The 25522-nt window shown below is 35.3% G+C and overlaps 5 protein-coding genes and 1 pseudogene across 6 annotated transcripts; 3 read left to right on the plus strand and 3 right to left on the minus strand.

Moving 5' to 3' along the window:
* Positions 1 to 1610: 1610 nt before the first annotated feature.
* LOC100811582 (uclacyanin 1-like) lies at positions 1611 to 3674 on the plus strand (annotated as a pseudogene). Its single transcript, XR_136839.5, has 2 exons — positions 1611 to 2056; positions 3118 to 3674. The product of XR_136839.5 is annotated as an uclacyanin 1-like (transcript).
* A 151-nt stretch (positions 3675 to 3825) lies between these two features.
* Positions 3826 to 9687, minus strand: LOC100813730 (transcription initiation factor IIF subunit alpha). Its single transcript, XM_006586705.4, has 9 exons — positions 9256 to 9687; positions 8992 to 9150; positions 8363 to 8508; positions 7845 to 8212; positions 6842 to 6957; positions 6131 to 6268; positions 5644 to 5841; positions 4990 to 5211; positions 3826 to 4212 (listed from the first exon to the last, which is right to left on the minus strand). The coding sequence occupies exons 1-9, from the start codon at positions 9424 to 9426 to the stop codon at positions 4120 to 4122; spliced, it is 1611 nt and encodes a 536-aa protein (XP_006586768.1). The 5' UTR covers positions 9427 to 9687; the 3' UTR covers positions 3826 to 4119.
* A 1801-nt stretch (positions 9688 to 11488) lies between these two features.
* On the plus strand, positions 11489 to 16618 carry LOC100817986 (fumarylacetoacetase). The gene is made up of 14 exons (NM_001255212.2): positions 11489 to 11808; positions 12332 to 12410; positions 12798 to 12856; positions 12948 to 13072; positions 13150 to 13224; positions 13593 to 13668; positions 13866 to 13965; positions 14058 to 14117; positions 14312 to 14382; positions 14497 to 14559; positions 14895 to 14959; positions 15304 to 15400; positions 15523 to 15648; positions 16211 to 16618. Exons 1-14 carry the CDS (start codon positions 11602 to 11604, stop codon positions 16271 to 16273), a joined length of 1266 nt encoding a protein of 421 aa, NP_001242141.2. The 5' UTR covers positions 11489 to 11601; the 3' UTR covers positions 16274 to 16618.
* On the plus strand, positions 16486 to 18936 carry LOC100820130 (BAG family molecular chaperone regulator 5, mitochondrial). Its single transcript, XM_006586706.3, has 2 exons — positions 16486 to 17566; positions 18403 to 18936. Exons 1-2 carry the CDS (start codon positions 17037 to 17039, stop codon positions 18440 to 18442), a joined length of 570 nt encoding a protein of 189 aa, XP_006586769.1. The 5' UTR covers positions 16486 to 17036; the 3' UTR covers positions 18443 to 18936.
* A 464-nt stretch (positions 18937 to 19400) lies between these two features.
* On the minus strand, positions 19401 to 21327 carry LOC100777374 (acyl-CoA--sterol O-acyltransferase 1). The gene has a single exon (XM_003534777.5). It carries the CDS (start codon positions 20588 to 20590, stop codon positions 19505 to 19507), a length of 1086 nt encoding a protein of 361 aa, XP_003534825.1. The 5' UTR covers positions 20591 to 21327; the 3' UTR covers positions 19401 to 19504.
* A 422-nt stretch (positions 21328 to 21749) lies between these two features.
* On the minus strand, positions 21750 to 24274 carry LOC100812303 (rho GDP-dissociation inhibitor 1). Its single transcript, XM_014761824.3, has 5 exons — positions 23594 to 24274; positions 23449 to 23515; positions 22759 to 22977; positions 22534 to 22658; positions 21750 to 22042 (listed from the first exon to the last, which is right to left on the minus strand). The coding sequence occupies exons 1-5, from the start codon at positions 23855 to 23857 to the stop codon at positions 21971 to 21973; spliced, it is 747 nt and encodes a 248-aa protein (XP_014617310.1). The 5' UTR covers positions 23858 to 24274; the 3' UTR covers positions 21750 to 21970.
* Positions 24275 to 25522: the final 1248 nt, after the last annotated feature.

Raw genomic sequence — 25522 nt, forward strand, 5'->3', positions numbered from 1 at the left:
AATCTTAATTTATATTTTCATATTATATAAGATCCTTCAAAATTTATTAAATTTCCACTGAATTTTTAGCTTCTAAGTTTTAAAAATTAATTCATTTTCAAAATTCATCATAAACTCCAATTATTTCATATTTTAAATTAATCTCATAAAAAAGACAATATTTTTATAATTAAAAATAAAACAATTATTTTGTTAAATCAAACCGCTGCAAAGGTATGTTTATAAGTTTGGAGCATTTAAGCTGTTCATAAAATAGTTTGCTTATTAAAAAAAAAACAGTTCATAAAATAATAAAGTCATTCAGTAAATAATGATAATAATCTATACTAATAAATATACACATTTCACTAAACCATTTTATCCTTTGTTTAAATTTTTATTATTTCTCTTCTAATAAATACTTGCTACTTTCATCTTGTTAGGTTTCTTTTTTACTTCTATTTTTTTTTCTTTTTAGTTAAAATAAGTAAAGAGATAGGGATACCTCTCTCTCCACTAATGATAATAATAATAATAAAGTCATTTACTTTACGTGTTCTCTTTAGGATAATTATTTCATACGATTGGTATTACATGTTTTCATCCCAAGTTGCCAATTCCTGGAACCTCTCACTTAGAGGACACAAATGAACCCCATAGCCATAACTGCTATTCTATTGCCTTTTTTTTTTGAATTTTTGGGATCGTTGTTGGTTGCATACTTGCACGATATTTCATTTTATCACGGACTCTCCTTTTCTTTTACAGAAAGGTTTTCAGTGCGGCTGGGGGAAAAACCTTGTACAAAGAGTTATTTATTTTAACATTCTTTTACTTTATTTTTTGTTAGCATTTTACACCAAAAATATTAAAACAAGTAATATAATTAAAAAATGTCCGGGAATTTTACAGAATTCAAAACTAAAATGCCTAAACTAATTAAAGTGTCATAGTGTTACTTCCGCATTATCTAACATACTTCTCTTAATACTTATTTTATTAATCAAAATTTATTAAAATTATAAATAATATTCATTAAATAAAGAATAACACCTACACAAATTTATAATTTTCAACAAATTTTGGTGAACAACAAAATTTTATTAATAAGAATGTATTAATTACTACTATCCCTAAATATAAAATGTAAGATTGTTTTAATTATTTGATATCTTTTAAAAAAAAAGTTAAGTAACATTAAATTTATTAATAATTTATATTATTTTTTCTAAATTATCCTTACAAATTGTGGAGACTTATAATTCTTCTCTTTTCACTTACTTACTTTTTTTTATTTAATTAATTAAGGTGTGTTAGTTTTTTTATCCAATTCAAACAAGAGAGATAATATATTTATCCTTTTAATATATAACATTTATTATAAAATACTAAAAAAATTTGAGTAAAAAAATAATTAATACAAAATTCAACTTGAAAAATGTTTTATAAAAAATAACAAACAAAACTAAAAATGTTATATTTAGGGACGAACCCAGGAACATTTTTGTTATGAGAAAGTAAAGTAAAGAAGGCAATGAATGTGGTAGGGGTAAAGTGGTCTATCTATGGTGAAAATGATCAAGACCGTTCACTTTATTGTGGTGAAGGGCATAGAAATAGAAAGAGGTAGACTAGAGTAAGAGTACCTTCCATTTCCATATACAATTGACAATTGGTTGTAGTGAGTGTGGGAGGAGAGTCACAACTACCAGTCCTTGCTTTGCATCGTGTGAGTTTGGGAGAGGAAGGAAGCTACTCGGAAAGTTATTCCTTCCTCAGCAAAAAAAAAACCATTCCTTTATAACCATAAAGCGCCTTCTTTAATTTTCTTCACCACCACTCCATTACTCTCTCCACGCACCCCCTACTACCTTTGTTTTGAGTTTGAGGAATATAAGAAAAATGAAAATGGGTAAAGGAATTGTTTTTATTGTTGCTCTGGTGGCCATTTGCCTTGGTGGGAAATGGGTGGAAGCGCAGGTGCATCATGTTGTCGGAGCAGACCGTGGTTGGGATCAAACCTCCGACCTCGTTTCTTGGTCTGCAAGCAGAGTCTTCAGGGTTGGAGACCAAATTTGTAAGTCTCTAATTCTTTCTCTCTTTTTGTTCTATTTTCCCACTCTATCTACCCTTCTTTATTCATTCTTAGTTTGAGTACTTTATTGGTTGTGATGAAAATTATGATTTTTTTTATTCGTGGATGAAAATTAAGAATGATAAATGTTTTTTTTTTTTTTTTTACCTTTTTTATTGCATGATTTGGGGCTTGTCGTTGATTATATTATTTATGTTATTCTTGCAAAATAGCGAATAAATAAGGAGTAAATAACAAGTCAGCTTTCATAGATTGGCTTTCCCCGTCTGTTCTATGCTTCCATTTAACCGGCGGAGCCCAGGCACTGCGGTTGTTAGATTGCGTATCTTCTAGGTTTGCTTTCATATATTTACTATTTTTTCTTTTCACAATGGTGATATTTATTGAGATTAAAACTTATTACTTCATACACATTACTCAAATTTCCCAATAGATCTTAGTGGTTTCATATGTGTACTATTAATCAGTGGAAGCATAAGCTTGCATCCTTTTTGGAATTGTTTTTTAGGATTTTTTTTTCAGAGTTTTCGATTTCTTTTTTGTCAACAAATAAAACCTAAGCACCCACTTAAATAAAGAAAATAAAATGACTTAAAAATGCATGGCATTATTATTTAAACAGTGTTATTTGTAGGTAGCATTTATTTTAATTTGACGCAATACTTTGTTGCATTATAAATTTATGTTAGGGTTATAACATGCAAGGATGAAATGAGGAATCAAGCAATGACCTCAAAGATAAAAATGTAATATAAAAAGAATTATATAAATAATATATGTCTTTCTACAACTCTTTATAATTTATTTTTCTGCCTTTTTCTTTTCATCTTATTATTATATATTTTTTCCTCTTATCTTTTTTATTTGTCTCTTTATTTTGTAAGAATTTGTATAAAAATTATGTAAATGAATATAACTCCCCTTATAAAAACAAGTTTTTTAGGTATCATCATCATGATGCATTTAATTTCTTGTCTTTATGCGGTGCTTAAATATTAATAAACAATAATTCTGTGGGCCTGTGCACGTGCCAAAACGAGCAGGGCTCACTTACTCTGTGGCTCAGGGATTAGTCGCTGAGCTGAAAAGCAGAGAGGAATATGAGGCATGTAATGTGAGCAACCCCATCAACGTGTACACAGAGGGTTTGCATACTATCCCTCTTGAGAGTGAAGGAATGAGGTATTTTGTGAGCAGCGAGCCAGAGAATTGCAAAAATGGTCTCAAGCTACACGTTGAGGTTCTGCCCAAGGCTGATGAACGTATCACAGAGCCTTCCACTTCTACCCTAACAGATGAGGCTGTGGCGCCCACTACTCCTTCTGGTTCACCACGTTATGCTCACAACACTATGTTAAAGCTCACGGTTATATTGTTTCTCATCATAGGTCTTGCTTACTGACACCTGTCCCAACCCTATATATGTATTTAAGACACTATTTTGGGATTTGGGACCCTGCTATGTGCCATTTTTTTTAATGTGGGTATATGTCTAGTTTAAGAAGGATTTTTTTTTTGTCTTGTTTTATGAATTTAACTGTTATGTTTTTAAGAGTAAGAATTTTAATTCCTGAAATTACAGTGACTACCTATTGCGCTATCAGTAACTATTTTATTTTCCTGCAGCATTTCGAAATGTCATCACGATTGATAAAATTCCTCTAGCTACAGTTTACAAAATTTATGAAGGGCGGTGTCGTACCTAATAATTTGCACATAACACGAAAAATAACGAAGAACGTACATAAGTATTGTTGCTCTTGTACAATTTGCATCTACCATGTCATTAATTGGTACAGGCTGTTTATTCAATACACTGGTGTAATACATCACCTCCGTATCATATATCCACTTGCATTTGTAAACAGATGAAAACTGATTTTCAACGAGTTTTAAAAGCAAAAGTCGTACACTTAATGGGCATTAGCTTAATAGTATAAATCTCGAAGATGGTGCCCATAATGTGAAAAATATAGATGGTATATGAACTTATTTTCTTTTTAGTGCTGCATTTCCGTCAGAACCAATCATTGGGGTCTACATTGTCACTTATCTCTCAGGATAACATAACTGGCTCCAGTTGTAGTCTTCTGTATCTTAGAGATTCGCTTAAGGATCTCAGCAAATGCTTGCTTATCCTGCATGTAGCAAAGAACCACAGATGCAGTTTAGCCATCAACCCAAATGGATTACACGAAAATTGCAAGTATATAAAATATACAAGTACAAGTTAGAGAAGACTATTAAACCTTCACCAAAAGGGGAAAAACTTTTAAAAATTTCAGGAAAAGAATATAAAATGGCCGGAAGCAAGCTGGGTGGTGGGAACAGTTCCCATGTTGGCGCAAGGGAGAGGTGTTTTTACCTCCCTTTAATGCCGCCACCTATTCTTTTTTGCTTCTGAGCAAAGTAGCAAACCATGTTGGGTTTTTACAAGCTAACAGTTAGTTATGGTAATATTGTAGAAACTACCATTCGATTTGTGGTTTATCTTCAAACGCTGTTTATCTCAATATTCTGTGGCCTCAAGCTAAGAAAAGGTACCAGATAAGCATTCTTATCCTTACGTAATACATAGTTCATGCATCCAACATCTATCCAAAAGAACAAGGCAGTAATTCACTATAAGATTATTAGTTAGATTGCATCATTTTAATCCAACATTGACAGAGTCACAAATTCATTTTAAGCGTATTAAAATGAGCTCCATAAAAATTCAATGTATATCAATTTCCAAAAACTGGAGCCAATTTAGGAATTAGATTGGGGCCTGGGGAGTATTGAGCAGTGAAAAGCAGACTTGGATCATAAAGATAATGAAACATATTGTGACCATGGCATACACTAATTGGTTATAAGAATAATTAAGCAAACATATTGAGTTTAATTGAGGATAAAGCAAAAGTAACACTTACCTCTGAACATCTTAGTCTTGCCTTAAATTTAGCTACAAGATCCTGAGTGGTCACCGGAGTCTTCTGCCTTAAAACAGCCCTAATTTCTTCCTCACTCACCGGTCCAGAAGCTGTTGTTGTTGTGGAAGACCCGCCCTTTGATGACAATGGAGGTGTACCTTTTGGAGGTGCACTACTTTTAGATGCAGATCCATTTACATCTTTGGCGGACAATTTTGGTTCCTGATTTAATAAGATAACAAAGAATTTCAATGATATTTATAGGAAAACCTTTTGGATTAGCATCTAAAATCAAGTTCTTTTTGTAACAGAAAAAGTTCTTTGATAAAAGAGTCTTTTAAAAATCTCTCATCTTATAAACAAACAATAAAAGCCATAATGTGTTTGAATCCATCAAAGGAAAAATTGCTTCCAAGTTAAATTAAGAGCATTTTTGTCCAAATCTTCTCAAAAAAGTTTTCCAATTCAGTAGTATCGACTTTCGCAATAAAATAGCTTTCTTAAATAAACCTAAAAACCAAGGTAATTGCTCAGTGCTAAATTTATCGAAGTTAACCAAGCAGCCAACATTTTTATGAAAAGGAAAAGTAAAGCAATAATTTTAATAGTCAAGCAATCTCACAAAAATCAGTGACTTAAATTTTCTGCTTTCACCTTCTTTGGAGTTGCGGTATTAGATGGCTTTGTTTCTTCATTTAATTTTCTCTTCCCCTTTGAAGACTTTGAAGAAGGTGTTCCACGAGCAGGTCCTGTTGCTGTTGGCTTTGAAGGGCTATTGTCAATGGGTTCTTCCTTAAGGGCATCCTTTTGCTTTGTAGCAATGACAGGAGGGACACCAACATCATCATCCACCTAGGCAAACAAAAATGACTCATAAATCCATGAAAAATGCTCAAGTCCAGTTCAAACCATATGCAAGGTTTTCCAGAATTCCAATGAAATCAAAACAAATTAACCACTTCCCCTATCTGAAGTCACAAATGCAAAAGGCTCACCACAAAAGGGATTTCTGTTTGCACTAAGCTATGTTTAACTTTTTCATCTTATCAGGGGCACAAGGAACAATTAACAATTATAGTACATCTAAAAAAAATTAAAGAAAATGGCGAAGTGAAAAAATAAAAGGAAAAAAAATCCATACATCATCGTCATCGTCATCATCATCCTCTGCATCAGATTCATTCAGACCACTAGCTTTTCCAAGCAGCTTCTTCAGCTCTTTCCCAGATTTACTCAGACCTTCTCCCTCTTCATTATCTTCATCTTCCTCCTCCTCATCCTGCAATTGCAATTATAGGAATGATTTATGAGGGAATGCTGTCCACTCCAATTTATACCATATGCAGAACATAATATAATACATTGTAAGTAACCAAAATGACAATATCAGAACATGGCTGAAAGGATATAGCATATAGCATACTCCCATGTAAAAAGGAAACCAAGGCAGTCATGAGAATGAGGAAAGTAAATCCCTTAATAAAATGTAGCTTAATCAAGTACTGAAGTTCTAATGCTGGAATCAATAAACAGGCCTCTCTGTTAAGGTTATTTCAGAAAGAAAATTCTCTTTAAATTTATTTCTTATGTTTTCCAACCAAGAAAACGACTTCCAGATTTTGTGCTTATTTCAGTGAGGATATAGCATATGGAGAGCTACAAGGAAAGGGGGGGGGGGGGGGGGGAATGCTGTAGCTGTCGTATCACAATAATTTGACATCCATACCAAATATATAACATTAATTTATAGAAGCTAGGACACAGAAGTGGCAATATAATGACCAAACAGAGCACCATTAGATATCCAACTTCTAGGTCACAACTCTCAAATATTTGTGGAGTTGAAACTAACCTGCTTGATTTCAGGAGGAGCAGGAACTTCAGGAGCCAAATCCTCCCTTTCCTCAGGATCATTGCCAACAGCTTCATCATCATCAGTGAAAATCTCTTCATGCTCCCAATCATCGCCTGTAACAGATGTATAATTCAGAACATTATATAATTCATGGCTTCAGCCTTCATGTTTAGGGTTTACCATGCATGATTGGCTCTAAGAAATATTACATGGGAAAAGATGCACAGCTGCTGCAACATGCAAATTGATGCTTTAGCCAAGTCTAATGTGTCTATCAGTCTATTATTTACTGGTTTGCAGACGGTCAAGTCAGTTAACTTTCAAACAAGATGTTCTCATGAGTTAATTTTCACAATTTTTTAATTTCTTTGTCAGCTTTTTTAATAGTATTGATAAAAAAGTCATAATACTAGAAAATAAATAAACTTTATTAGACACATTGAAGATGCACCTACCCTATAATATATTTTTACAATTCAAAACTTCTGATAAATCACACATGCACATCAAACTTATGGCCACCAGTATTGACAAGTTATATGAATTCTATAATCCTAGCTAGTAGCTACATCCAAGTTCAAAATAAATACTTAAAAACCTGAATTATATGAAGCCTATATTTTGATTCATGGAAGCATTTAGTTTAATTATTTATTTACTCTCTAAGCAATAACGTAATATCCTCCGGTGAGTATGCAGATACACAAGTCACAACAATGAAGTAATCAATTAGATACTGGAAAAGATGGACATTGTAAGAACTCCTATAGAACTGAATCATATTTAGAAGAGACAGAATTTTTTCCTCTCATCTCCAACATTATATGATGCATATCCCACCTCAGCAGTTGCACAAGTGTTATTTCTATTCTGATTGATTATGGCATGCAATTGCATAGTAGATAGGTCAACACTTCATAAAACTAATCAGAAATAAAATGACAACCTTTGCCACCATTTTCATCAGAAACATAATGAACAAAGAAGGCAAGATACTCACCCTTCTCAACATCGTCGTCATCTAGATCATGGTCCCCTCCCCTTGGACCTTCTTCATCATCTTCACCAGCTCTTTTATTAAGTCCAAGTCTACTCTTCCTTTCTGATTCCTCCTCTTCATCCTCCTCTCCCTTATCAGACACATGACCTTCATCATCCTCATCAGTTTTTTTATGGCTTCTCCCTCCACCCGTGTTGCTTTCGTTGTCATCAAATTTCCCATGTTCACCAAATGCAGCTGGGCCATTATTTGCTGCTTTCATCATCCATCTTTGATATCCATCTGCAGTTTTCTTTCTATTCTTCATCTTCTCTTCTGCTTCCTCCAATGTCAATTGCTTATATTGAGCAACCTTGTTAAAGTTGTACCTAAAAAACAAACATGCCATACAACACATCTGCCTACTGTCTTTCGACCGGTAATAAAAATAGGACATTACATGATAAAAGAAAAACAAGCAAATTTCATAGGAGCACTCTTCTCACAGTCAAACACAATCCTTAACACAACAAGCATACCAAGAACCAGCAGGAATGGCAACAAACTCCTTCCTTTCCTTCATTAGCAGGTAATATGTAGCCGATTGTGAACCTTCTAGATGACCCTGGAACTGGGACTGACCTGTTTCATCCTCCAAGAGCCAAGGCTTGTTCTTGTACTTCTCCTATGTAATGCAACAAGAAATTATGCATTAAGAAAAACATGATCTATTACAATTACCTAGAAACTATTCACTTCCTTTTTTACTAACGTAGATCCATCTCCCTAATAACCATCTACTAGGCAATTCAAGCTCTGGACTTCGACTTTACCGTGACATGATGCATCGTGTATTCATTAGCACAATGTAATATACTTTTTTTTTTATTGGCAAATGTTAATTGTTAGTTTGTTAGTTTTTGTTAGCAGGAGGGGTTCAAACCCGCAACCTTTCCCTCCTTCTTAACCACCCAACCAACCAACCTTATATCTCCTAATGTAATATACTTGATATGCTGTTTTATTAATAATAAAGTAATATATCAAGTGTTACAAGTTTCCAATTTTTCAGTGAGCATTTCATTTGAGAAATACGGTGCTTTAAAGCACTCATTCTAACTAAATACGATGAGGGAAACTATAACCACAAAGGAATAGATTTCAATACCCGCAAAGTATCAGTAATTTGGCGTCCGTGTAGTCCATCCTTCTGCAGAGACCACTTGTTCTCAGCACTTTTCTTCTTCGAAAAATCAGGCAAACCGTTTATGAACCTTCCAATGAAGTAATTCTTATCATTGGGGGAACTTGCACGAACATTATATTCCTATGAAGAAACCGAATATATCATGTTCAATTAGCTTGGCAACGCCGAATAGAGTAAAATTAGAATAATACGCAAAAGTGAGAGGGGGAGAAAGAGAAACCGAACTCGAATCAAACGAGTGAGGGTGGCGCCACAATCAACGCATTTGGCGCGTTTGGCCGCCATGGTTTTGCCGCAGCCCAAGCACAGAGTCATGTGCTTGCAATTGCTTCCGTAGAGATCCGTCGTTGATCCGCATCCGCTACAACTCGACTTCAATTGCAGGTCGGTCGACATTTTCTCTGCGTCTCAACGTTCACCGATTCCGAGATACACACAAATTATATCTAGGGTTCCATATTTCAGATTTCTGTTAAGAAAATTTGTGCTCACTGCTCAGCATCTGATGGCAAAATTCCAACGCAAAGCACACGCACGCTGCATAAAACGAATCTTCAGTTTCGTTTCTTTTTTCTTTTTTCCACTTTCAGCTGTTACTCGTTTTTTTCTACTGAACCAATTCTGTTCAAGCCGCTGTTACCCAATTTAACTGTATTTAAGTTGGAGATCATCAGTTTATGGTCAGATTATTTTAGATGAGTTAAAACTTACTTGAAATAACTAAATATTTTATAAATATCTGTTTTATAATTTTTTACGTTGCAATTCACATGTGTTTAATTTAGTTTATTTTGAAAAATAATAGTTTGATTTTATCAATTTTTAAGAGATTCTTGAAAAATTAAACAATTAGTTCTAAACGTTTGTTTTTAAATGTTGAGGAGACGCGTATGCTTTTATTGATACATTTCTAAATGTGTTTAAAACATGAGGTTAATTATGTTTTTAGTATATGAAATGTGGTAAATAAGTTTTTTTTCTTTCTTCAAACTGAAAATAAATGATTTTAGTATTTCATATTTGAAAATTATGATTTTAGTCTTTAACCTGTCGTGGCAACCGATGTTAACGAAAATGGTAAAATGTGGTGATGTAATGCTATTAATATTTGGCATGTATTCATTTTTAAGTGTTACATCGTCATTTTAGTTAGTATCTTTGACTCTAAGAATAAAAACAGTTTTTTGAATTGAGAGACTGATGTATTTTTTTGGTCAAAGGGATAAAAAAATATATAACAAAAATATATTCCTATTGTGTAAAGTACACAATGGAAAAAGATGTTTTCATTTTGTATATTTTTGTATTCCTTTTACTTAAAGAAAACATGTTTCTTCCTATAAAAAAAGGATATTTTGGAAATAATTTATTTAAAAGCACGTGGGGGTGTAAATAGCAAAAGCGAAGGGAGATAACAACTCCCATGAAAAATATCTCTGTCTGCAAGGTAGCTGTATTTACTCTTTTTTTGTTTTTATTTTATTTTATTTTTCTCCTAATAGTTTCAGCAATTTTTCTTTGTTTTTTTTTACAGAAGTTTTAGCGCAAAATTGCTGCTTGCAACAATCATTACAAAATAGCAAAAGTGGAGGTAAAAACAGCAACTCTTATGAGAAAATAACTACAAAAGTAACAAAAGCATTACAAATAAGCATCACAATTGCCTTAAAAAAAAAACATCACAACTAAAGTGATTTGATATAGAGACGTGAGAATCATTATCCTGAAGAAATAAGAAGGCCCAATAAACAAGCCTAACACACTTGAGGTATTATCTGTTTAACCCTTACACACATCATCTCCTATAAATATTTATTTAAGTGTCGAAATCCTTGTAAATACACAACTAGAATTTGGCTTATGTAGACTTTCGAATATTCCACCCCAGATATTTGAACTAGTAGTATTGAACAATAATAAAAAATCTAGTTATCCACAAAATATAATAAGAAATGCTAAAATTGCTATTCACATGGGTATTAGTTTAGGGACAAACATATTTTTAGGACATGAGATTCTGGTGAGCTCCTGTAAGGTGCGCGGATACTTCGAGTGGGAGGTAGTTGTGGCTATCCAGTATCTAACCCCTTCATTCATTCCTTCTCAACAACCATCCCATAATTCCTAATTATGATCGAACAAAATAAATACTTTAAAACTAAATAAAAGAAGAAACTCTTTAAAACAATTATTCAACTCAATCTAATTTTTAAAGAAAGAAATTACTAAATATTCCTTTATAAATAATTTTTTTACATACATGAGAATAGAATAAAAGATGAATTCTACAGCTAAATAGATTATCTCTTTATTATAATGATTTAATTAGTTTTTAAAAATATAAATATATACAAATTTTTAGTTAGTTTTTTTTTTATAAAAAAATACTATAATGTTTATTTTAAGACGGAAGTAGGTATTCCCGTAATTTAAAAACACACTCTTGTAACTTGCTGATGCGCACCACTCTCTCTTTGTTCTTTCTCGGTTCAGTGTCTCTCTTTGACGGTGGTGCTGTCAGCATTGACCTCAGCTTGAGCAGTAAAACATCATCAGCACTACTACGGTACCATGGCTGTGCTGCAATCTTTCGTTTCGGTCCACCCAGATTCTCACTTCCCCATACAGAACCTCCCTTACGGAGTCTTCAAGCCCCAATCCGCTTCGCCTCCTCGTCCCGGCGTCGCCATCGGCGACTTCGTCCTCGACCTCTCCGAAATATCTTCCGCTGGTCTCTTCGACGGTCCTCTCCTCAAAAACTCCGATGCTTTTCTCCAGGTAACTTCCTCAACTTGACAACTTCAATCTGCGTTTCACTTGTTCTACCAACTAAGGCTACGTTTGGATACAACTACAAGTTGGAAAAAGTACATATGCCAATTCTATTGAATAAGGATGAAATTATTGCTCTGGGAGTAAGAGTACTTTTGAGCTCTCAACTCAAATCCAAACATGCATTAACCAATCTGGGTAACATCAAAGTTTTTTTTTCTCGAATAAACGAAGAACGAAGAGGGTACCTTAATTTTAGCCTAAGATGTCTTAATTTATGGACTTGTCATAATCTTTTCGTTTCCTGAAAAACTTGAAGGAAGGGAAGAATGTAGAGTACCTTAATATTAGGATGAACACTTTTACTCTCTCTCTCTCTCTCTCTTGCAGTCATGCATCTTTTTGTGTAACATGTAACATTTTATTTTTGTTTTTAATTAATATAAGGTTTTACGATATTGGGTCGTGGTGGGTATGGGAAATGGGGAAACTCTGGTGGTCTAACTGTATTATCTCTGTACTTTTACAGCCTAATCTAAATAAGTTTGTATCACTTGGAAGACCAGCCTGGAAGGAAGCTCGTGCTACTCTTCAAAAGCTTTTATCAGGTACATCTAACCTTACTTTGTTTCATGTTTAATTGTTCAAGGGCATGTTTGATTCACCTCTCGCTTTTTTGTTTTAAAAACTGTTTTTTTTTAAAATGATTCTACAACACTCAATTAATTTTTCATCCAAATTCTATTAAGTTTTGAAAATTGTTTCCAGAACAAGTGTTTTAAAAACTAAGAAAAACAGAAATGAGAGATATTTTCTCATTATCTGGACAAACAAATTTTAGAAAATAGAAAACTATTTTAGAAAACAGTATACAAACAAGGCCTATTTGTTCACTTTTTTACATTGCACTGCTTATGAGGGTGTACGTGCATGTTAAAGTTTGTGTGAGCTGCAATGGCTGGTTTTTATGTCAGTTGGGTTGTTTTTCAATGCAGCAACTGAGCCAACCTTGAGGGACAATGCGGTTTTGAGGCAGAAAGCACTTGTGCCTATGGTATTCTACATTGACATTACTCGTTTATTATTTTAAAATGTTTGTGTTGTGTTTGTCACTTCTCTAATGATTTTGGTGTTTGGATTTTCAGAGTAGTGTGGAGTTGCTTCTCCCTGTTGCTGTTGGGGACTACACCGATTTCTTTACGTCTCTGCATCACACTAAAAACTGTGGGATCATATTTCGTGGGCCGCAGACTCCTGTTCTAGATAACTGGTGTGTTGATTTAAAAGGCTTTACAAATAAACTTGAGCAATTTTTTCTGTAACTAAAAGGTTAAACTTGTATTGCAGGTATCGCCTGCCTGTTGCCTACCATGGACGGGCATCTTCTGTTGTTATTTCCGGAACAGATATTGTCCGGCCAAGGTGATTAGTTTTGATGCTAACTGTAAACTTTTCTGGTTGAGTTTGTGCTTGCTTGCTTAAGCAGCTTTTGAATCTTCTGTTTTTTTATAAGTCTTATGGTTATGAACATATAAAGATATGTTGCATCAAAGTTTGGCTGCTTAACATAGGATGCTTTGCAAATTGTAATGCATGCCTATGGCTCTAGCATATGGAGTGAACTGTGGAAGGGATATGGCTTCCAGTGTCAATCTTCATGTGTTGTATATTTCATGAAAATAGAAACATTCTTATCACAGCGCCAGGCTCTGGCTCCTTTTATAGACATTATGCATTTAATTGCTCTGCATTCTATCTCACTATGACATGCCACTTTTTGTGCTTTCCAGAGGTCAAGCTCATCCAGTTGGCAGCTCTACCCCCTACTTTGGCCCTTCATTAAAGCTAGACTTTGAGTTGGAAATGGTTAGCTTGTTGTTTATGCATATCTTCTCTGGCCATTTTACTCACTAAAATGCATATGTAAGGTTTTATTTAAAAATATAAAACTTGAGGTTAAACATTGTTTCATTTTCTTCTTTGTATATAGTTATCATGGTACTGCATTATTTTTCATTTGTTTCATTTTAGATTAAATTATTAAAATCATAGTTTATTTGCAGGCTACTATTGTTGGACCTGGAAATGAATTGGGAAAACCTGTGGATATTAACAATGCTAAAGATCACATCTTTGGACTTGTTCTGATGAATGACTGGAGTGGTAGTTTCCAATTCAATCTCTCTCTCTCTCTCTCTCTCTTGTTATGTTATGGTGCTCAACAAGTGATGCTTTATTTGAATTGTATTTGGCAGCTCGAGATATTCAGGCATGGGAATATATTCCTCTTGGTCCATTTCTTGGCAAGAGTTTTGGTAAGATGTTTCAAATAATTACTTAATATCTTTTAAGTCCTATGGAAAAAAGCTGGGCATTTGGACTTGTGCAGTATATCCAACGTGGATGATTGCATGTACCATTTGCTCTAGATATAAACTATCACTTTACAGTTGTTATTTACTTATTTTAGAGTTAACCATCCTTTAGGGTGCTAACTAAAATTATACAGGCACAACAATATCACCTTGGATTGTGACCTTGGAAGCATTAGAACCTTTTGCCAGTGAAGCCCCAAAACAGGTAACTGGTTTCTTTCTTTCAAGATTGGCATTGTAGGAACTTTATAATTTGGTTGTTCATGTCTGCAGTTCAAAATAACCATGGCATGTTATTTAATCTATCCATAAAATGCAGGATCCTTCTCCACTTCCATACTTGACTGAGAAAGAACCCAAAATCTATGATATTTCCCTAGAGGTATTTTAGAGCACCTTTATATGCATGTACTTAGTATTACTTCCTCTTGTATCTCAGATTAATGGTATTTCTTGATGGTTCTTCTGTACTACTATATTTGAAGTAGGTATTTATTTTGGTCTTTATGGTTAGAACTTTGGGAGAACCACACCACAAAAGCTAGCAAAAAAGCTAGCAGTTGTAGTTGGAGTGCCCAAAACCTTATAAACCCCACACTAGAATTCCATACTTTAAGTGTGGGACTCAAGTCCTATACCTTGCAATTGGATCCTAACAAAATACAGTTTAAGTTTTTGGATTGTTATGTTAATCATAAAATTGCTTTTTGCTGCAAGGCTCACATAAAACCTGCTGGGCATGAAGATTCGGGTGTGGTGTCACGGACTAATCTAAAGCACTTGTAAGGAATTTCTCTTCAACTAATATTGATAGCTCAGTTTATTTAATTAGTTCTCTCTCTCTCTCTCTCTCTCTCTCTCAGTTTATTTAATATTAGCTTGGAAGGCAATTGTGATGGCATTGTTTATTTAAAAGAAGTGAATGGCATGGAAGTTGTTAGTATTATTTTGTGCCTAGTTTGACTTGTGCTTGGTTATATATTCTCCCTGGTACACTGAACAAGTGGGAGCTCTCACATCTTTCCATTCTATCTGATAATTGCTTGCCCTTGCCTATGAGAAAAAGTTATACTTTGAAACAGTTATACATAATACAAAAAATCCCACTTATTCTACCTCTCTGTAGATATTGGACATTGACCCAACAACTTGCTCACCATACAATCAACGGTTGCAACCTTAGGCCAGGCGATCTCCTTGGAACTGGGACAGTTAGTGGTCCTGTAAGATTCCATATTTTGCGCAGTCTAACTTTTTGATTCCTGTTTGTTCGTTCTCTTTGAGGGAATTCTCCCTTTTCAACTGATCAACTAATTTCAGTTAAAATATGTGCTTTTCACTGTAGGAGCCAGAGTCCCGTGCATGCTTGCTAGAATTAACATGGAATGGACAAAACACAGTGTCAGTGAATGAGTTAAATCGGAAATTTCTTGAAGATGGAGACGAAGTCATCTTAACTGGATATTGCAAGGTAACAATCAATTAAGATCTTCAATGCCTCTTTTGCAAAAGTGTTGTAATTTTTTCAACTTTTCATGAGAAATTTCTTAGTTGTATCTAATTTTTAACTGTTCAAATTAAATGAATTTCAAACCTAGGACTATGTTAGTTTTGTTAGTTGTTAATATTAGCTAGTGAGAAAGTCAGTGAGTTAGTTGTTGATATCTGTTAGCTTGGTTTTTAAGAATGTTATTTAGAAATGAAGTTCTTGAACAGTTGTATTTTTATCAGTTTTATAATTGAAGAGTCTGTGGGTGAGTATTGGAAAATTGATTTTGGTTAAGATTGAGCTTGGAATGAAATGATATTCTTGGAAACTTTTATAAAACTATTACCTCTAAATTAGACTGCTGAAATTGTTTTCAAATGATGTGCTATACTTGTTTTGTTTATAGCTGAGGCATGGTAGTCACTTTTTTTTCTTGATCATCACATTGAAACTTTTATATTCATGAAACAGTTCTTGATCTTTCTTATTTATTAGTTGTAAAACTGGAAGTATTATGATAAGATCTAAATGCCTTACTTTGCAGGGAAATGGTTACTCTGTTGGGTTTGGTACTTGCTCAGGCAAGATTGTACCCGCAGCTCCATGAGGCTAGTATCATTCCATAGTCTTTTCCAGTTGTGGTGGGAGGAGTTGTATCAAGAGCCTGCTTGTTTAATTTACTCGGCGCATAATATGACTTTAATAAAGCTGGTTTTTTATGAGTATTATACTTTTTCTTTTTTTATGCTGTAGTGTGGATCCAACATTGGAATAAACCAATACTTATAAAAAAAATATTATCAAATTCTACAAAATTATCCTGCTGCACGTGGTATAGTCGTATATACAAGGCGATCTTCGTGCCATATCAGTTGTACGCTGTAGGAGTGACAATGGACTAGTCATCTGGATTTGCTATTTGCTAATGTCCAATCGAGACACAAGTTTACTGAATATACGCCGCGTGACATGTTTACGGGATTTGGGTGTTCTTTGAATGGAATTGAAGTCTACTTCAATAACTCGAATAATAAAAATTCACGTTAAAAGTTTCAGTTAACACAAAAATGAGGTACATTATTTGTCCTATTCAAATCTTTTTTAACAGGATAATTACTAAATAGAAATAAAGTCCCGCTAAGTTATCAGTATCTCAAAATCTCATGTTGGTATTCATCGACGAAAAGTTATCACAGGATTTGAATTTAAACCTGAAAGAAAGAGTAGTGGGAGCAAAGGAAGGTTGGAGAAAAGCAAGTGGGGTCCCGCGTCAACCAAAAAAGGTTACCTATCATCTATCTCATCTCCAACATCACACAACTGTCACTGTGTCTGTGTGCAATGTGTGACTATCAAAACACCCTTTTCCCATGAAACCCTCTTCCAAACAAGCCTTTTCATCTTCCACCTACCACAATGACCACACTCCACAACAACAACCAACCAATTCCCCATCCAGCGCCGCCGTTTTCATCCAATCCGCCTACCGCGCCCACCGCATCCGCGCCCTCTACAGGAAAATCGCCGCCGTCGACGCCGAAGCCGATCGGCTGCAGCGCCTGATCCAGCGGCAGGACACGGTGGACGCCGTGCGCGCCAACCACCTCGAGAAGCTGCGAATGAACGAGGCGCTCATGGCACTGCTGCTGAGGCTGGATTCCGTGCCCGGAATCGATCCAACGCTCAGGGACGCCCGGAGGAAAGTCAGCCGTAGGATCGTGGGCCTCCAGGAAATACTGGACTCTATTTCGGAAGCCCAAATCGATGAGTCCACTTGGTGGCCCATGAAGAATTGGGACGAAGTCTTGGCCGACATGGAAGAAAGCATTTGTCGGGAGAGCGGCGGCGATGAAATGGAACGGTTTTGCGCTCAGAATCTCGGCTTTCGCTGCCTACAAAGGTTTCTTCGTGAACCCTGATTCACCACTCCCCCTTTTATGTATGTATGATTCTACGTACACATACACGCCTTTCTTATGTGTTTTTCTAATTGTACAATATAATCTCTATAGTTGCTTACCTTCAAAACTTTCTGCTTTAGCTATTGACTATAGTAAGTACAAGGCAGTGAAATAAACATGGTCTAAAGGAATTAAGATAATGTCAAGAGACAAGAAAGTTGGTTCGTTTATTTGATAAGAATCTCGTGGATGGGTATTTTGTAAGTATTTATGTATGAGTGGTAAAGTTTATTCCGATCCTAAAGAATTGGGACTTAATTTACCTTAACTTATTTTGAAGACAAAAGGAACAAAGATAATTAAAGCAGTTTAATTTCAACTGAATAGAATGAACTGATTTTACGAGTTCCGATTCCACTATCATTTGAGAACTTCGTAGATGGATAATAATAAGTAAATATCATGTAAGCTTTCTTTCAGCACTGAAGTCTCTCTTTGGTCTCAATAGGCTCCCATAAGGCAGAGACCCCAGACTCAATTTTTCTAAATTTATTTTGAATAAAAAAAGAAAAAAACTAATATAATTAAAGTAGTTGAATTTAAACTTACTAAAATGAACTGATGATGGCAAATTCATAACAAGTGCAATATGCATGGGTTATTGGACTAGCTTATATATAGTTACAACATAGTGGTTGAGCCAAAACGAGTAATTAAGATAATGATGGATAGTGTGATAATTTGGTGGGGGAGGTGGTAGTTGACGCAGCTGCACTTGCACTTGGACATACACCAATTTGGTGGACAGGCGTTTTTCATTTGGTTTACAATGCAGTCTTTGCAGCCCCTTCCATCTGTGGGTGGACAACTCATGATAGGTGAAGCCACCATCATCATTATCAGCAACAGGGCCTGTGCTTGGAATTGCAATGATACTACTATGCGCTTCTTAGTCTCCATGTGCATCAGAATGCTTTGCTTTTGCCTGCAAAGGTGCTGTGCTCTTCACAAGTTGTAGAAAAGAGTAGTGTATGCTGACAGATATGTGGTAGCAACTAGCAATGCATGGCACTTCCACTATATAAAATTTTGGCAAACATTCGTGGGAAACCCAGAATTCTAAGATCCACATAAGGACATCGGTAGTGTGTAAGCATTAAATTTCTTGGCAGGCCTTGCAATTAAACACAACGTACATTTACTCTTGTATGACTCTGGCAGCTCATGGCTCTCTCGGTTTGCACAACCATCTATCCCATCGCAATTTTTTAAGCAAATAAGGGTAAGGAATGGAGAATAAATATTTTTGTGTTGATTTTTTTTTTGTTATTTTATTGTGAAAAATATTTTATAATTATCTTTTTATAAATTGGTTACTTTATTAATATTTGTGAATATTTATATGTCATGTAAAAATTTAATATAACAGGATGCAATATTCCTGCTAGATAGTATTTTTCTTTTTTTTGGATTTGGTACTCGTGTTGCTGAAATGATAATGTCATGATATGAGACAATGACATGAAAGTAAAATTGATCAAGCCTATGCAATAATGATGAGCCTTGTTTACGTAATGCGAGCAATTTTGACGTGATTTGTAGTGGTTCGGTTAAACCCATAATTAAATGGATTGTATTGTATAAGTTTGTATTTGTCTTTTCATTAGTGAAAAATGACGAAAGTTTAAGGTGTAAAACATGGTTGGTAATGGTGGCTTACGTAATTATGCGTGAATCTAGCTAGGACCGCTGCCTGTGGTTTAGAGGGATTTTTCTCAATTTATGCAGTGAAGGCTATTTGGCATGAAACAGGAGGATCAAAATATCCCAATCTTGAGAATGAAAGAGAATTTGGAATTGAAATATATGAGTCTTAGGTGTCAATTACAAATTTGAAACAAATGAAAAAGAAAGGAATGAAACCAAAGCAACAATGTTCATTTATGTGATCCTTGGAGTGAATAAAGACCGTAAACATCCATGAGAAACTGGGTCAAAGCGGTCAACTCTCTGGTTGCCTTCTCATAAACGCGACACCGCGCTAGCGCGGGCAGAAAGAAGGCCATCGCTGTGTAGAGCACAAACAGCAACGTTAGCATCCACGACAGCACCCTGGGCACCTGCCACTGTTTTTTCCCTCTGAGACTCTTCTTGATTCCAACCTCCATGGCCACACACACCCCGTGAATGAGAAAGAAACACGTGGCGTCCCACGAGGGCTCCCATACCTCCCACGTGCGCTTTTCCCGCTTGATGTAGTAAAACACGAGCTCGTGCATCATCCCGGACACGGCAAAGGAAGCGAGAATTGCAGGAAGTGGGGCCCACTTTCTCCCAAGGACTCGTGCAGAGAGATTCTTCACGGGATCGTACACGGTGGGGTGAAGAACACGGTTGACCATGATGTTCCACCTTCTCCCCCAGAAATCTTGTAACGAAGTGCATAGGTATGGCTCCTTGAACTGTGGTTCCAGCTGAACCCCGATGAGTTTTCTCGTTGCTGCGGAGACCGTGGCGAAAATGAACTCTAACCCTATGTACATGTGGAGGCCGTACAAGAAAAATACAAACTTTGGGTGAAAATACTCTTTTTTCCCGTAGAGAGGAATTAAAGCAGCCAATATAATAACCATTGAGGTTGAAGCATAACTGAAGGGAGATTTGTGTTTCTTTTGGGGGATTTGGTGTTTTGGGTCATGTTCGAATTTGATGGGGAGGCATGCGATGGGGACGAAGTGAGGCAAAGAGAGGGGAGGGTTGGAGGATAAGGGACCCTTTCCAAAGGCAAAGAGGATGAGTTTGAAGGTTGAAAGCCAACCAAGGAAGAAAGCAGATGGGCCTCCGAGGTGAACGGAGATGAGCCTTAGAGGGAGGAGAAGGAGGATCCCTATGGCTGGGAATAGGGCTATGAGTCTTGATGTGCCTTCTGGGATTAGCTTCCCAATTCTGTGGCAGTAACACATTGTTGCTGAAGCTATGCTCCATACCATGATGAAATTCTTTATCTCCCCCTCCATCTCCATTCTTCCTCCACCACAATTTTTACCGTATCAGTACTGTTAGTGTACCCTTGTGGGTTGGAAGTTGGAATAAGAGTGCAAATTCCAATGCCAGTATATAGATATTTTATTGGCAAACTCAAGGACAAAAGGCCCACCATCTTTCTTATTTATTTTCCCATAAGGTCAAGGAGGTGGTGCATATGCAAAAGTAAGTAAGCATGTGTTTGCTTGTAATTTGTAAATCTGGCAGTAGGTTGGCTCAGTTGGGTTAGCTCCAACAAAATAAAATAATTAAAATGAAATGTTAAATACGAGGGAAAATTTGATCTCGTGCATCACGTGGAAGACGAATATTCTTGTAAGATTTTCTTCAACATCTCTCCGTCTTTTTAACTCTATGGAAAAGTTACACCTTCATTTTGTTGCACTAGAAGAAGGTTTTGGTCCAGACAGTTTCGAAAGTGCCGAATGAAAGTCCATTTTCACTGAATACACCCCTTTTTCTATGTGTTGCCCTAAGAATTTGGTCCTAGTCAGGGAAAGATCGAAGTGGAATGGCAAGAATTTTTTCGACTTGCTGATTTGGAAACATAGTTCTAATCATCTCTTCCTTCCAAGATATGGTTTGTGGATCTATCAACTCAAACACCATCAAGTTTCCATCATCACTTATTTTGATTTTAGAACTCTAGCCATAAGAGTTGTGTGTTAACACTTAACAACCTCCATCATTACTTTGCTAACAGAGCCTTGATGAAAGCAATCACCATTCTAAACCCAATGCCTCCTTTTCGTTTTTTTTACTTTAGCCAATTTTTTCCCAACTGAACCAATGGATCTTTCTTTCCTCCACATTCCCACTACAAAAGAATTTTGCTGTAAGGGACTCAATTTGGTTGTAGAGGATTTTGATCCCCTCATCACCTGTTTGAAGAATCCAATCAATAATTTCTTTCCCAAACAAAGCAAAAAAATATCTTTTAATGAGAAATGTTTAAAAAATTAAGTTAATTTGAAAAGGGTGCAACTATTTCCTCATATAAGATCATAAAATTATATTTTTTTAAAAATTGTTCATGTGTGTGGCTGTGCTCAGCCAAAGTTAACAATTCCCACCAAATTTTTGAAACACCATATTTATTACTTACATTCCCCTGAGAAGAAACAAGGAGCATAGTTGTGCACCAACAGGCAAAACTCAATTTTATTGATAAAACTATCTATCAACTGAATACCAATTTCATCTCCCAAATCCTCTCATTGTTCAAATTACCGGCTTCAGACAGGATTAGAAATAATTAAATAATGAAAAAGAAGCAGGTAAACACTGAAGGAGATTTCAGCACAAAATAACAATGATTTAAGATTGAACATGTCACTTAAGGACAAGTCCGTTGACTCCTACTGCCATTCCTTTCGGATATCAAAAGTGTAGTTAATCTCTAAGTAGCACTTGTTGTCATCATCAACAAACTGAAAAAAGAGAAATAAAATCAGAAGTCAATTAGGTTACATTAATCCATATGCAAAGACTTTCATTACAACAGAAGTTTCTACAAGAATTAAATGAGTGTCTCATAAATTTAAACTTTAAATGAGTGGTTGAAGGTATGCACATGAAGTCTGGCATCAAATTTATTAGAACATTTATTGGTGGGCTGATAGATCCAAACTAAGCATCAATTCAGCTTCACTAGGTGTCCAAAATAGTGTGATAATAGTATCAATAAGGAAGCAGTAAGGTCTAGTTTATAATTAACTCATTTTTTTAACCATATACAGTAACGCAGTAACTCTCTAGTGAAAGAAAGTAGTTGATTCATTGATAAAGTTGCTTGAAAAATGCAATGGGATAGTAAATGCACAGAAGTTACCAGTTTCTTTTTTCTTTTTTTTACCTTTGTCTTAGGTCAGTGTGAAACAGTATGCAGTGAGAAATAATCTCTTCATGATATTAACATTACCTTACTTCTTGCTGAATATTGTCCTCTAGCAAACATCCCAGATGGTGTGGTCTCTTCAGGCATCTCATGTGTGTAAGGCTCTGCTTGGGGGCTGAAGGTTCCGATCATTTCTTTACTGCTGTCAACTGTAATGTAACAAACAAAGCTTAATAATGTGATAAACTCATGGACAAAATATCTGTTTCACAAAATTTGACCGAGTCATATATATTATATAGCACTTACCTTTGACACCAGTTTTCCACACAGTGTTGGTGTATTTGAGACCTGAAACTATGTTATTCTCAACCTGGAAAGTGAACATTAGCCTATAACGACTACCCTCTTTCAAAGTAAACCATAAGCCCTTGGGATTTCCTCCCTCTGGTATTGCAAGAACAATGTCAGGTCTATCAGCAGACTTAATTGCAAGGCTAAGGATCTTCACATTTGGCTCCAGAGTTTCTGAATTATTCACAATATACATAATAAATTAGGTGATGAAAAGTTACATAGGGAAAGAATTTCATGAGAGCAAGTTACAAGACGGAACAATGGAAAAATGTAATGATTTGAATATTCTCAGTTCAAATTTTACCACTTACATGTATAAACCATTAAAAGAACCTAACAGTAGTAGGATTTTAACAAATTTACAATTACCAAATAATGATAAAGTGTTAAAATGGTAACAGTATCAATGTTAAACAACTGAAGAAGAAATGAGATGTTCAAGTTTCCAAAAGACGGTACAGATTTGTTTTTGTATTTCTTTTCTCAAATCGATGACCAATATAGTTAATTCAAGTTTGGCAGAATGATATTTCTTCTTTCTTACGACTATGATTCAAAAGGTTCGAATAATTTCATTATATAATAAGATAACATGAACAGACAGAAATTGAATAAATGGAAGCCAATTCTACACGCAATTACCTCCAACAGAATTTATGTCAACACTTCCAAGAAGCTGCTCCTTCCACCTCCTCAAGCTCTCATCATCCTAAACACACACACACACTAATGAGAGAGTGGTTGAAAAATTCATATATGTTTCCGAAGAGAAAACAAAGAAAAGAACCTTATCCTTCTCGAGTTGTTCCTTTAAAGTGCACTGAGGACCTAATTCAATCTTCCTCTCCTCCTCATCATCTTCATCCTCGGTAGCAGCAATGGAACTCTCACTCCTGTATCTGCTGAAGGTCCCTCCTCCTTCATGTCCACTTTCATGATCCGTACCAGCTTTTGCCGCGTGCACCCGATGAGAGGCATCATCATCCCCTGCACCATCATTGTCTTTCACTTTCTCATCAAAACCCATGTCTTTCGCAATGCCCAGAGACATCAACAACCCATCAACGCAGAGAAAAAGACAAACACACACACCCACTTGGTAGAATCTTCCACACAACGAGAATGGCAAAAGAAAAAGGCTAACTTGGGCTCGGAAAACAAAAAAGAGAGTCTAGGAGGAAAGAAAGAAGTCGGTCAAAGAATCCCACAAAGGCAAAAACTACATGGAATAGAAAAATGAGAGGTAACTCTCGCAGCAAGAAAAGACGCCAAGAACGCAAAGAAGAGAGAGGGGGGGTGTTTGTTTTTTTTTTTTATTTGGGAAAATAACAGAGAAGGAAACGGTCATGTGGTGATCCGAAAGAGAGGAACTTTCAACGAGAAAATATGATATGAGAGAGTGAGAGGGGTGGGAAGATCGTAAATGTCACTCTCTTATAGCACTTGCCTCCACGAAGTCCATGATTCGAGGAAACCTTCTCTTCATCTTTAACGTGTACAAAAATATACTATTGGATAATAATAATCTAGAGACTACAATTTGCAGGGCCAAGGGAATAAAAAATAGAATTGAATAAAAATTACGATGCACAAAACTTGTTTACATACAATAACAGGTGGTACTAAATTTGTTTATCTTAAACAAGATCTCAGTTTCCATTTTTGTAAATAAAAAAAAATTAAATTAAAATGAGAGACTCTATAATAAATGACTAACTAAATTTCTGATAAAAAAAATAATTATCAACAAAACTAATAATTATAACATAATAATAAAAAAATTACATGAAAAATGTCAAAATAGTGAAGAATTTAGAATTGTCAAAATGGGTTAGTCAATGAAGTTGAGCTAAACTTGTTATACATGGTAAGGGTAAGGCTAAACTAGTTTGATAAATTATAAGGTTTGGAAATTTTAACCCCATGTTAGACTTGGACCATTGTAGTTTGACTCCATGAAGACTCTGTGTAGACTTATCCTAAGAAAATTAGAAGAAAAAAACCCCAAAATTTTGTTTTTATTATGCTTGATTTCTCATTTTAGAAACATAAATTAAAATTATACTTTTTTTATTGACCATTATAATTGACATTTGCTTCATCTTTTCTACTTGGTAATTGCATTTTCCATTTTAATTGTGTGGACAAAATTATCTTTAATGATTGAGTCTCAAAACTTCCTTACCCCAAATATCTCAACCTATAATCCCTAACACCTCCCTTCAACCTTCAAAAGCCCTTGCACCCCCACGCGATTGTGAGTGACCCCCTTCTCTTAGTCGAAAAATCCTACACGATAGTTGCTTCAACGTTGTCACCCACCCTCAGTCACACGATATCGGGAAAGGTAAGTGATGATCATTTTTTGGTTAAAAATGCTCTAGCCTGCTTTTGTGTTGGGTTCTGGTGTGAGTGTTTGACTTTTGCGGAATGAATGTTCTGAAATTGTGTTGGATTTTTGTCTCGTCAAAAATATGTTTTGAAACACCTATTTTGAAATACATGTTCTTGAGGGTTATCCTAGTCTGAAATAGGTGTTTTGGAACAAATTTTAAAATCTATTATGTAATTCTCATTTCGTAACACACTTGTAAATTTGTTTTAGAACACTTTTGATTTTTTTGCTTTTGGAATATGGCGTCGACTAAGTCAACAATTGAAGGCATTTATTGTAGTCCGATGGTTTGACCAGTTTTAACAAGCAACAACTTAAATG

The sequence above is a fragment of the Glycine max genome, chromosome 9 (genome assembly GCF_000004515.6).
Source record: "Glycine max cultivar Williams 82 chromosome 9, Glycine_max_v4.0, whole genome shotgun sequence".
NCBI classification, from domain to species: domain Eukaryota; kingdom Viridiplantae; phylum Streptophyta; class Magnoliopsida; order Fabales; family Fabaceae; genus Glycine; species Glycine max.